Here is a 14,195-nt window from a genome sequence, read left to right on the forward strand (position 1 = left end):
GAAATTGTGTGTTTCCCCATTGTGGAATTTTAGAAGCCAGTTTTCCAGATAGATAAACAGTCAATCCAATTGTATAGTCCTTTACTGACACTAAGTGTGCTTCTATACACATAGCTGAGCTGTCTATTAAGTAATTATGGGATCAGGTTCTAATACTTCATGGGAAGTAAATAATACGATAGGAAGTGCAAACAGTAGGCTTCATCTGGTGAAATGGAGAATTCATTACAAGGTTGCATGACTGCATGTTACTGAAGTATTTTGATGTTTCATGACCTGTAGTTAGCTTACTAACCAGCATCCTTGTGGACAAGTTTTCCAGCTGTGGGATGAGTGGGTTGATGGTGCACTGGGTGAAGAACTGGCTGAAGGGCAGAGCTCAAAGGGTTGTAGTGAATGAGGCTACCTCTGGCTGGTGACTGGTCACCAGCGGTGTTCCTCAGGGCTTATCCTGGGGCCAGTCCTGTTCAGTATACTTATCAATGATCTGCATGCAGGAGTTAGATGAACCATTAGCAAGTTTGCTGATGATACCAAACTGGGAGGTGCTACTGACTGTCTTGAGGGAGAAGATGCCTTGCAGAGGGGTCTAGATAGATTGAAGCCTTGGGCAGTGATTAATGGGATAAAATTTAACAAGTCAAAATGCTGATTTCTGCACCTCGGATGGAGTTTATCTGCACAGAAGTACACATCGGGAGAGGAGTGGCTGGAGAGCAACCCTGCAGAAAAGGGTCTGGGATTGCTGGGTGGCAGCAGTTCAATATGAGCCAGCAGTGTGTACCCTGGCAGCCAAGAGGGCAAACTGCATCCTGGTGTGCATCAAACACAGCATAAGCAGCTAACCAAAAGAGGTGATTGTCCCGCTGTATTCAGTGTTGGTGCAGCCTCACCTTGAGCAGTGTGTGCAGTTCTGGACCCCACAATTTAAGAAGGATTTGAAAACCCTTGAATGCATCCAGAGAAGGGCAACAAAGCTGGTGAAAGGTCTGGAAGGAATGTCCTGTGGGGAGTGGCTGAGGACCTTGGACTTGTCTAGTTTGGAGAAAAGGAGGCTGAGGAGCAACCTCATTCTCCATACAGCCTCCTAAGGAGGGGAGGTTGAGAGGGAGATGCTGAGTTCTTCTCCCTAGTTTGCAGAGACAGTTAAAATAGTTGAAATAGTTAAATAATTTATCAGCACAATAGTTAAATAGTTAAAAGCAGCACCAGTGGAGGTTTAGACGGGACATTAGGAAGCATTTCTTTACTGAGTGGGTGGTCAAACACTGGAAGAAGCTTGCTACAGAGGTGGTCGGTATCCCAAGCCTGTCAGTGTTTAAGAGGTGTTTGGACAGTGTCCTTAATCATATGCTCTAACTTTTGGTCAACCCTGAAGTGGTCAGGCAGTTGGACTAGATGATTGTTGCAGGTCCCTTTCCTTCCAATCCTATTCTATTCTTAGAATGAAAAAAATTGTGCTATAAGGTCACTGATACCTTTATCTCAGCAAATATTATAAGGATCCATCCCCAAATTTGGTAATACCAGTTTGGTATCATATGATGAGAATACGAGGATATATGGGTGATTGTGCATTCAGAACACAGGCGAATGACAACTAAGATCCTAGGATTGAAATCGACTTACAATATCATAAGTATTTCATTGTAGCAAACTATGAAAGCCTCATCAGAGCTCTAAAGCACTCTGTGCACAAAACAGCATGAAACGGGGATCAGTTCCCTCCCCTAGTGCCAGGAATTGGTACAATGAAAAAGGGGAGAGAAGCAGATGATTTTAGGGCAGGGGATTTTCAATGAACTTCCCGCAACAGGAGCTGCATAGGTTAACACTGTAAATGATCTGCATGATTTAGGAGTGAGAGCCTGATCTAATAAATGTATGGCACTTACGTGTTTTGTATATTAAAGACCATTTGAATTTACTACATATAATTAAGGCTATGGTTCTTATATAGGTTTATTTTCTACTTTGTCATACAGGGTTGAAATTTCCCCATATTGCCACTTTTTAGTGTCTAAATTTTGGATTATACTATACCGTTAGTAGGCAGAATTCCCTGTTGATTTTAGTTGAAACTTCCTTACAAATTCATGATATAATTTAACCCTTTATCTGAAAGGTAGGTCCTGTGGCTTTAAGGTAAAATACAAATGAGTAGCAGTGGTGTGAAAAAGGAAAAGATGGCTTATTCTGAAGTTGCCAACATTAATGTTAATCTCAAATCATAACACTGTGAATCACACCTGAGTCTTTAGATTCAGGACAAGCAGAATGTGGAAGCAGTGCTTTCAAATAAAATCTGATATAAGCTAGATGATTTTTTTAGGATAAAATACACCTAAAGGAAATAATGTTTAGGTATTTGATCTATGTGATCTATGAGTTTTCATAGATTTACAAATATTCCAGCAGATTAATGGGTTCTCTAACCTATTAGCAGTGTATTCCTAGAGGTGTTAAACACTATGAATGTCACCTGTTTGACACACTCAGCCTATCTATTATTCATAAACTGTACATGGCCTCAATAGAAAGAATATCCCAGACTTTCTTAGCAGAGATACATTGGCAGAATTTTAATTCTCTTTAGCCATATTTCAAATAGTTCAAGGTACATTTATTGTAAGTACCTTCATACTCAACCTTTAGACTTGATCCATAGAAACCATTTTCTGCTCGTCATTTTGTTTTCACATGTACCAAGCTTTGCTTGCTGCTGTCCACACGAGGATTCTTGAATGTGTAAGAAAGACCCCTTGTCAATGTGCAGGGTACTCCCTAAGAACTGAACAATGATGTAGCTCAACTTTTCCTCTTTTAATGTCCCCAACAGCAGAAATTATTTTAGCTCATATTTACATGAGGCTTTATCAGCACAACCCATTCCTCAATGCGTATATGATTTTTATTAGTATAACCATGGACACCAGGGATGTGTTTCTTTTGAAACTGTTCAGAGAAATGTCAGGTGGCAGTATGGAGGAGACATAAATGGTGTGGAGGAAGCACACACAACCTCCATGGGTACCATAAGTTTGCAAACATACTGTGCTTAAAAGTTCTCAAACTTCTCTCCACTATTATGAACAGAAACTTCAAGAATTATGAGCTGTGGGCTTTTTGCCAGTTTCTCTTATCAAGGTTGTCTCCAGGTTATTCTGTTTCTGTTCTTCCATACCAATAGAAGATTCAAGAATGCCTCAATGTCCTTTTGTATTTTTGCAGCCATATGATTAGTTACAGTCTTTATTTTTCCTGTGCTATGCAGTTCTTGGACATTCAGGCTTCTATGGAGTGTGACAAGCCTCACAGTTTTCAGAGTACATGCACTGGTGAAAATAGAAAGTGCATTCAGCACTAGTGTATGTATATGTTTTTGAGAATGAATTCCCTGACTTCTTCTCAAATTTTTAACTTTTGGAATTTCTGAGATACCACCTGTTGTCATATGCAAGATGAGAAGTCCAGAGGTTGCAGGTGAAAGTATAGCAGTGCAATGACTGATCTCATCTTGGTATTTTTTTTTAATACATTTTTAATTTTTTACAAAAGGTAAGCAGTCTGGTAATAAAAATCAAGTAGCCAGTTGGTGCTATCAGGTAGATGGATGAGAAAATAAATATAAAAGATTGACTTGGGCTCTGTAGTTTGCATCTGAACTTTTGTTCAGATGTTTTTATCATTCTGTTGTTGTTTTTTTTTCTCCTAGAGTATGTAAATCAGCAACAGCATAAATATTTAGCAGAGTATGAATAGAAAAGAGATTGCATGCCACGCCAGTAATGTTTTTTAGAGTCTAGCCAAGAGCACAGATTGGGTCTTTTCACTACCCAATACATATGTAATTGGAAAGACTTGCTACAGAGGTGAAACAGTTATAATTATGCTAATATCTGTTTTCAAATGACTGATTAGAATTACTAATTCATAATAAAGGAAAAAAAGTTGTAAGCACTACTTGCCTGGAGTGGGTAAGGGTCAAGGAGTTGCTAACCTTGCCTTCGTGATAACCGTAGGACATTGTTTCAACCAGTGCATTACAATCACAGAGGAGGAGGAAGGAGAACCAAATGATTTGAACTTTATCACTGGCTGATTCAGTGATTCGTCCCTATGGAAACTGTGAATGCTTAATGGTATCTTTTCCAGATATTATAACATTAGCTGTCCTGCTCTGAGCAGCTTTGGTAGAAGGCATACTAACAGGGACAGTACCATTCTCTGGTGGCTTTTAGGATTAACTGTTGTTTTACACTTAAACATTTCTGCTGTATAATTCTGAGGCAAATAAAAGTATTTTTATAGGTTTTTCTTAGCCTATAACTAATGAGTAATGGACCTTTGTAGCTTGAAACAATGTGCTATAGCCAATATATTCAGTCTCATATTGCAGCTCTTAAGAGCAGTGCAATATAGTGGCAAAAATTGCTGAAGTGGTGGAGAGGTATAGTACTTACCTTTTTTTTTCTACAGTTAGGTGACCAGAATAAGGTAGGGGAGATATAATGAAAGCAAACCAATCCATATTGTTAAATATGTTTTGCTGCAAGCCAAAACCAATCAATTTCTTTCTGAATTTTACTTTCTAATTGCTAAGAATTTCCTCTCACTTCTCATATTGTTTCCTGAAAACTGCGATAAACTTTACTTGCAGAATTTATTTGACTGTAACAGCGTTTGCTGTGGGTCCAATGTGGTGGGATTGCTCACTGTTGACAAGATTGTATGCTGTGTGTCCAAAGACAACTGATAAGACAGTTTGTAAGCAGATTGCTTTGCTTTTGCTGTCACTCAAGACATTACAGTGTCTGGGACCCACCTGTACATGATCTCTCTTCTTATTCCTTGGAAAATAGATCTGAGGGGGAAAAAAAAAGCGTTTTTGAAGGGATCGTCTTTAGATTTCAGAGCTCTGACAAACTGTCCCGGATCTATTGAGTCATGATAGCTGCAACCAAGCAGTAGGATAACATTGTAATTTAAGTAGGCTTAGCAATATTTGCCTGACCAAATGTGTGTGATCCTATGTTTTGTGAAATGACAAAAGGGCCTTTTGGTGGTACTCACCATGAATACAGACCATCTCTAGGAGGAACCAGAATTAAGTTCACAGACCAAATTAGCGGTTGGAGTGATTATGTGGAAATGTGCAATAGCACTGTCCTGCTAATAAGTCTCATTGGAGGCGCTATGGGCAGGGCAGTCACTAGAGTGAACCGCTCACACAACATGAAGTGTTTGGTGGGTCTACAGTTAGTGTGAAAATGTTAATGTTTGTCCTTTCTTTAGAACTCAGGCCTTGCTGTTTTGTGTTTCAATTTAGGTTTTGTTTTTTTATGAAACAATGTTGTTACTATGGTTTCTAACTGAGTTTTCTTCTCTTTTTGTTTCATTTTTAGTTATGTTTCGCTTATATGATACAGATGGGAATGGATACCTGGATAGTTCGGTAATGTTATTTATGTATTTTAATGCATTGTAAGAGTATGTCATAATGACATACCTATACAAAACTCCATTAATCCAAATCAAGCTTATATTTATCCTCAATTAATAGAAGCAGTATAAACTACAGTCAATAAAAAGTCACCTATTTTTAGGGTCACTCTTGAGTTTTCTACAACTGTATACATTTTCAAATGTTGACATTGCTAAAGTGGACTCCTATTCTATAGTCTTTTGATTTTTAATCACATTACCGTAGGAGACACATTAATATGATTCCTGAAATTGTAGTATGCTGCTGGTAGATGTGTATGAAAGCACCATTTCTGAAGAATTCATTAAAAGGTGAAAGTATGAGAGTCACACAGTGGATATAAATGGAGAGATGTCAGAACTCCCAGGTTGTTATTCAGAATGGAGGAACAGTATTAAAAACAAAGTTTGGAAGAGTAGCCCAACCAGACATTTGAAGCAAAATCAGAGATATAGCAATGACTTAAAAATGTAACTATTTTTTCTGTTACCTAACAGAAAGAAGTATTTTATTGGCAGCTTTCTTTCTCCTTTTTTTTCCCCCCCTTTTTGTATCTCCCTGAAGTAAGACAGCATAGAAAGGAATGGTAAAGAATAGCAGATTCCCATAAGTTACAGAGGAATAGAGAAGCTAAGTTATATAGAGCTATAAAGTAAATACTGTATAACTGTTTTAGACAATAAAAATATTAATTAGATAACTAGTGCATAATAAATACACATGAGAATTCAGAAGGGTTCTAGATAAGAATTTGATCATGTTTACAAACCGAATTGTATAAAGCAATATGGAGAAGCACTAGTGGTGTGTGATCCAGGGAAGTTACAACACTGTAATGGTAAGAAAATATCTCTGTATTAGTTTATACCATCCTCTTTATGCCAAATTGGGAATTGTGCAATGACTGTCAAAACCCAAGTTTGTTAGATTTATGGAATTTAAAGGACCTTACATCATCAGATCACAGGTTGGGCTTCAGAACATGAAACCAGTGCTCAAATGATCAACTAGGAAGGAAGAATCTGTTACTACTTTCAAGCCAGAGGCTGTCCTTCAGTTGTGGAGCTGTATTTCACCTCCCCGCATGGTTTGTGGTCTGTGCCTGATGTTTTGCTAGTGAAACAGATTCACGTAGGAGTGGACAGTTTCCAGTGTAAAGGACATTGTATTAGGAACATTGATGAAAAAGTGTCATTCAATGCAATATGGTTGAATTATAAGTTGCTTGCAATAGACTTTGTCATTATAATATTGTATTAAGTATTATAATTCTTCTTCTTTCATCTGTAGGAGCTGGAAAATATAATTGCTCAAATGATGCATGTTGCAGAGTACCTTGAATGGGATGTTACTGAACTGAATCCAGTAAGAACCCATTTTATCACAAGTTTTTCATGTTGCTAGAGATGGTGTTTAATCATTTTGTGGTACTTCATGTCAACACGTGATTCTATATGCTAGTAACATAAAAATAATAATAGAATGCGCTCCACTATGACACTGTCAATTAGTGCTTTTATGAGTCTTATTCTGATTAAATCTGATCTCTGAAACATTCTTACTAGAATGTAAGGTTTTCTTTAGTGCATGTAGTAATTAACATTTATAACACAACTAATTTGTCTCTGAATATTTCCTAAAAGTAACTATGTCTTACTTGTATTGTATATAGTAAGTAAACAAGGGGACACAACTTAGTTTGGGAACTTTAGATGATAATAAAATGTAGATAAGAATATGACACTTTTCTAAACTGTTGAGTACTCATTTTACTACAGGTGCCATACAGATAATATTTTCCTTACTTTTTGCATGCAGCTGAGGGAATTTGAGATCTGCACATGTTCTAACTAGAAGCTCCTATATTAGAAGAGAATTTATGAGATTTTTCATTAAACTTTGTAGATCCTTCATGAAATGATGGAAGAAATTGACTACGATCATGATGGCACTGTCTCTCTAGAGGAATGGATCCAAGGAGGAATGACTACAATCCCGCTCTTGGTCCTCCTTGGATTAGAGAATGTAAGTATTAACATATGAACCATACTGAAGGACAGAACAATATAGGTTAGAAGGAACTTCTGGAGATCATCTGGTCCAACCTTTTATTAAAGGCAAGGCCACAGATGGAATAATCTAGTCCTGAATAATTCCAGTGGGGTGGATTCCACCAGTTCTGTAGGCTAGTGTTAATTGTTCTCAAGTGAAAGAGCTTTTTTTCTTAGGCACAGATGGAATTTCTTCTGCAGCAGTTACTGCTTGTTGGCTCTTGTCCTGTCATGATACATCCCTGTGACTATAGTTTTTCTCTCTCTGTAACTACCTTAATAAACTACACTAAGTAATAATATCAAAGAGAACACTTACACCAAAGGATAGAGTGTTTTGAAAGAAGAGCTTATGTTCTGTGCATTTACAACTTCACATTAAAGATAAGACAGATGTAATATGATCATTTTTATACCAGTTCAACACACCTATTTTAACACTGGCATGTTGCCAGTGCCACCTGCTGTCCTGTATTTGAGCTAATTTTTAGCACAAGTATTTTAGCATATGTTTCAAATGCTTTTCTGTTATTTGAGAGAAAACATTTTTATTCATTTTTTTTTCTGAAGTCTTTTTCAGATATTGAGGTGAAATAATAAATATTACTTACTTTCCCTGTATACTGCTATGACCTGAATTAAGCCTAGATTGCTGTAGTTGCTCGATGGTAACTTAGACTTTCCATAGGGAAATATGCAACAAAACGACACATTTAGCAGAAGATACACAATTCATGTCAAATCTTATTAATCAAATCACCAGCTAAATATCTGAATTGAGGATAACTTTCAGTACATTTGGATTACTGGAAGTACAAATTCTAATTCTATATGTGTGACTGAATAACAAAACTGTTGAATTTCTTCCTTGTGATCAAACAACAGATCTTTGTCAGGCTGAATTCCATTATTTCCACAGAATTACTATGAACAAAGGGCAGCAAATGCTGTCAAGAATCAGTATATAGTGGATAATGTAGTCAATCTCAGTACAGATTTTTCTTTAGTGACAGGTAGTGTGGATGTTCTGGGAGCATTTTTCAGTGTCTACACTTCATTCTTTCTAAATTTAAAACTCTATAAATTGCGTTATAAATTAGTGCAGATCCTTTTGTAAAGGTTTATTTTCATATTAAAGCAAAAGCTATTGGAAAGAACCTCTGTAAATGTATGTTATCAGACCTTTTATCCTTTTAAGTGTTTTTCCTAGTTACTAGATAATTTATCTTTCTGTGTTTAGCTTTAATATGGAAATAATGAAAACACATCAACAATGATCAAAGTTCTATGGCCTGCAATCAACATGGGTCAGTGTTTTGGTCATCAAGAGTATTCCCTGTACGTTATGTGTTGAAGAGACGTAAATGTACAGTTGTGAAAAAATACTATAATGATATGCAAAATATATTTTTGATCAATAAGCATAGTTTTATTAGTTGAAAATTGGAGTAAAATGGATGGGGTGACTTTTAATACTTTTTTAATATTTTACTTTATTGTGAATGAAGTCCATTATCTACAGAACTGTACAAGTTGAATTGCTAGTAATTTGCTAATGATTTACTAGGAAATTATTCCATCCTCTAAAAGGTCTCCCATTTTTCTTTTCATATTTGAAACTGCTCTTTATTTCTCAAACTATTTGCATAGTGTGTAGAGGAAAGCCAGATTTTTAAATTTTCCATCAAACCTGCAAAAACTCACTACTTCTGTCTGTACACAGTCCTAAATGATCAAATCTAAATGTACTTTAGGACATTGCAAAGTTAAATCAAGAAAGTTAAAACTGTAATGCTTGTCCATCGTTCTTTTGTGTAAACTTACAGCATGGTTTAGTTGGTTTTACAGCATCTAATGTATTACCAAAGCAGTGCATCATTCCCATTAGTGGAATGTTTTTATTCCTTTTTATGTGCTGCTGTTAGATTTTGCCAACTTAGCTTCCCAGGACTCTGCTTTTTGGCTGGCTTTCTGTCTCCTTTTAGTTATGGTAAAGAAAAGTAACATACCTCTTTTGGACTCAGTAAACCAATAATAAAGTTCTGATATGTTAAAGTTTTCTACAGGCTGATTGGGCTGTGAAAATAAAGGGCATAACCTACTTATGGCTTAGACCTGTCCAGGTAGTCTTCACATGTTGAAAATAAGCAAAAAAACCCTCCAAACCAACCAAACAGTTCTCTCACATTCTTTTAACGTGAGCCAACTATGCTTTGGCTCTTATGCTGAACTGAGGCAATGATGACATTTTAAATCCAAAACATCAATTTCAGAGCTTATCCAGGATGATAGGGACAGAGTTTATTTAAAAACAAAACCAACAGAAAAACAGTGAGGTCTTTAATTTGTGTTGGGTTGGAATTCATTAACTTACTGTGATATACTTAACTCTTGCATAGAAATTGTACAACCAATACAAGATTCTCAGCTGGTGTAATTTTTATGCTAATATCAGTGAAACTATGATAATTTATTATATTTGTCATAGTACCTTCAGAATTCAGCTACATTGTTTATAGTGAATCTTTAGTTTCCTTTAAGAGCTGTATCAAAAGATCAGATAATCATGTAAAAGTTCTATATTACATTTGAAGCCTTTCAATCAGTTTTTATAACATACTATATTAGATGCTTTAGTTACAATAACTGAAAAAAATCAGAGAAGCATTTGAGTGAAATATGGGACTATATTATTAAAAAATAAAAGAATAAACAAGTTACTATTTATAAACAATGAGGTTGAGATAGCCTAATCTCTCACAGATTTGTGGTGTTTGCCCTCTGACCTCATCAGTAATCCCCTTCTGAGTAACAGGAGTATTAGGCTGTTATTACAAATATTAGTCAGCCAGCTGTTGCCAAGTTAAAAGAAGCAACTGGGAAATCTGCCTGACTTGTCTTCTGATCTCTCTCTCCTTCTCTCTCTCTCTCTCTCTGCTCCCTCCTCCCCCTCTTTTTCTAGACTTCCATGAAACTTCTAGTGCCCTCTCAAATCTAGTTGAGATTACTAAATTAATTTAAAAATTGCTGGAGCAGTTTAGAGTCTTGGAGATAAAGGGACAAAGAGCATAAATAAGTCTAATTTCTCTAGGAAATCAGCCTAAATATCCAGTTTATTTTATCTTACTGGGTTTTATGCTGCTTCCTCCTGAAACTTTAGCTTAGAGTTACTGTGAAAGTAGAACTTAGAAATACAGAGAGATTTAGCTCTGCAACTGTTCTAGGATAGAAACAAGATATTCTTAGTTTGATGCTTTTCAAGGCAATTGATGTGATAATTGTAGTACAAGATAAGGAACTTGAATAAGAACTTAATTGGTTCTTATTTTATAGGGGTGCTGTGATACACATACTGTTTGGAAATTTGTCTTGCAAGAAAAGACCTTGTAATTGTATTATGTGCATAAAACATTTGTACTTGGGTGACTACAATTTTCCACTTAGCAGAAGCTGAATGTATACTTCATCTACTGAAACCTTTAAGACCCATAATTCTTACTCTGAGGTTTAGTTGTGCCAATTTCATGGAAAATGTTCCAAGAAATAATCTCTTCAAAAGTGAGAATTTCATGTAGGAAAAAAAAAAATCAGGTAACTATAGAGGATTTTTAATTTTTGTGGTACAATTTTTAATAATAAATGTGTGAGGTAGAGTTTTTTGCTGAGTGTCACGCTTCAGCCTGCAATTTTCGCAGTCCTCATCAACTTTCCAAATTTATTTTTACTTCTTAAGGCAAGAGTTTGTCTCCAATCCAAACACAGACTGGACAGAGATGTCTCTGCATTACTTCTTCTGGTTGATAGTTACAGTTTTGGGAAATAGCCTATTGCATACTAGTGACCACTAGACTATTTTACTCCTCCACAGTAGAAACATCGTAGTTTCTGAACTTTTCATTTCATTCTGCATTAATTTAAGTAGATCAACATTGTCAGTGTAGTTTGTATTTTACCCCATTGAGTCTTGTAGCATTGCTTAAAGTGTCTGCTGTAATATGGGCACAAAATGCCTCGTAATGTTGGTTCACTCCCAAGTTTTGTTGTCGTCCACAAACATAATACTTTGCTCTTCCCCAGGAGTTCCTCACTTGTACAATATTATTCCACACTGTTCTGATAAAAGTACTTGATTTATCTTCTGTAGTAATTCCATGCTAGATATTTTGGTCTCACATCTCTTGTAATGGGTCATTACTACCACTTCTGTCATAGATTGTAAAAAACTAGGTATGAACTGCAAGTTCAGAAGTGCTAGTGTTCAAAAAAAATCCCTTGTTTTAGGAGTGGAAGGTATTTTATTATTTTTTCAGTGGCCACTAGATGTCAGAGTTGCACCGTGTCTGGTGCTATATGGTTGCTGAAAAGCTGCCCTAAGGTGAGAGAGAACTTGAAAATGTGTAAATGCTTCATGAAGTCATCAGCAATCTGAAAGCAGGCCACTATGCCTTTCTCCTAAGTCACCAATTTTAACTATCAACCCATTTCACCTTTTAAATCAAGGTAAATCTCAATGGGATAAACACATCTGTGTTGAAGCGTGACTATGCTTCAATTAAATCAGAAGCGAATACTCTTACAATTTTATTTTTGAATATTCAAGCAGCAAATATATAATAATAATATAATATATAGAGCTGTTATGCTATTTGTTATGCTATTACACTAACTCCTTTTTAACCTTGTTTTATTAAATATGGTGTGGAATACTCAAGTGTGAATCCATACTTGGGAAGTACTACTTCTTACATTGTATATTACATTATTGTTGGCTTACTTTTTGAGCTCTGAATATGTGAAAGTGGAACCAAACTGGGGAACTGCAAACATTTGCAAGTCTGGTGTGGAATCTTTTGCACCATGGGAAGTCCCTCTCAGGCCGAAGTCTGAAATGACTATTTGGTACCTGGGCAGCTTTGTAGAGTTGTATTTCTTTCATTCAGTGAGGAATGAGGGCGATCTGGCCTTTTGTTGTCCCCAAGGATATTTTTTTAAGTCCTGTCTGAAGTCTGACAGGTGAGTTTTGTAAAAGACTGAAGTGCCAATGGGTCATATGCTGTTTCCATATGTACGGGGGCAAAACAAAGACCCTGCCAGAGGCAGCAGGGGCTCAACCTCTTTGGGCCAGCTCCTTGCCAGCTGGGAAGCAGATTCACCCGAAGTGGTAACGGGAGCTTTTTTACCTGTATCATTTCACGGCATTGCCAGCAGAGGGGGAAATGTTAATGCTTTGTGAGATTTCATAGCAGGAGCTGCTGTAAGAGTGCTCATCTCTTTTCTTGACAACGCCGACTGCTTTTATGCTGTGCTGGCTCCCACTTCTTTGCAGGGAGTTTATAAATGCCTTTCCTTTCCACAGTCCTCCTTCTCCTGTTGCCTGGAGGTTGGTAAAAGCCCAGCAGATGTCAGGAGTAATCAGAACCTTTTCTGTGTCTAAGGTGTAAAATAAATGCTATTTCATACAAGTATACAAATTTGTCATTATTTAAAATGGAATTTCTGCAGCATATCATTCTCTGCGGATGACAGGTGACTAGCAATTTAGGGACAGGGGAACTTTGGAGTGTGGCTAATATTGAAGCTTGTTTAAACAAATTTGTTTCCCCTCCTGTGCTCACTTTTCTATGCTGTTGTTTTCTCATGTTCACATTAATACTTAAGCATTTCTGGATGATCAGGATAGTACACTGGTGAGTGCATGGATAAAGGCTGGGGAAGGGATTTTTTTTCTTTTCACTTTTCTCCAGCACACACACAGACACAAAATATCTTGGAAGGCAGAAGTAAGAAACTCTCCCTAATGCACGTCTCTTGAACGATGGTTCTCCCCCTCCAGTTGAACGAGAACAGTGTTAGAACCCGCTCTCCCCAAACTAAATGAAACAAAACCTGACATGAATTCTTTGCTGAGAACCACCAAAGGAATATGGAACTTAACTGCATTTGTATTAAAAGGAGGTGCTGCATAGTTTAATGGAAACTCTTCTCACCTTCCCGCTGACTGAACATTACACAAAGATTGGTTGTAAAAGTGTCAAGTCATATAAATATTTTTAAAATAAATGAAAATAAAAGTAGGCAGTGAAAGAATGATTTAACAGACTCACTAACATCCTTTTCCGTCGATTGCTTGTTACTGGCTCTTCTTAGAAAAGACTGAGCATGCTGGTATTTCAGACGCTCTGTAGCTATTCTAAGAGCTGATACTTGCTAGGATGAAAATTTATCAGTGATTTCATTACCCCTTTTTAAGTCTCAGAATCATGAATTTTGTGCTTGAAACCTTCAGTTCTCTTTGCTAACTTTTATTTACAAATATGTAAAAAGCTGAACTAAGTTAATATTACACCAGATTAGGGATGTCTATCTAAATTCTGTGACTGCATAAAATTTTTCACCAATTCTGAGACTGGTTCTTTCACAGTTGACTTGCTTATTAAGGTCAGGTCCTTTTGGGAATCAAAGCTGTGGTACAAGGGTCAGGACCATAAGTTAAGAGAACCGTTGTTGTTAACAAAATAAATGTTACTATTTTCATTATATGCTGAAGTCTGCGTATGGCATATAGATACTTCATTTTCAGTGATATATAATGAAGTGAGGAAGATATTTTTGCTGTACCTGCCTTGCTTTGAGATCTTCTTAATGACTCTTTGCTTCCA

General features: G+C 36.6%; 1 protein-coding gene across 3 annotated transcripts in view; it reads left to right on the forward strand.

Moving 5' to 3' along the window:
- The window catches only part of DGKB (diacylglycerol kinase beta), a gene marked incomplete at both ends in the record, with an annotated part of 317,768 nt that overhangs the window by 59,208 nt on the left and 244,365 nt on the right, over positions 1-14,195 (forward strand). For all 3 annotated transcript variants that reach the window (XM_080340721.1, XM_080340722.1, XM_080340723.1), the window contains 3 exons: positions 5,406-5,455; positions 6,776-6,850; positions 7,391-7,510. In XM_080340721.1, coding sequence (XP_080196847.1) covers positions 5,406-5,455; positions 6,776-6,850; positions 7,391-7,510 — 245 coding nt within the window. The remainder of the gene's footprint in view (positions 1-5,405; positions 5,456-6,775; positions 6,851-7,390; positions 7,511-14,195) is intronic.

Source organism: Nesoenas mayeri, assembly GCF_963082525.1.
Source record: "Nesoenas mayeri genome assembly, chromosome: 2".
Taxonomy (NCBI): domain Eukaryota; kingdom Metazoa; phylum Chordata; class Aves; order Columbiformes; family Columbidae; genus Nesoenas; species Nesoenas mayeri.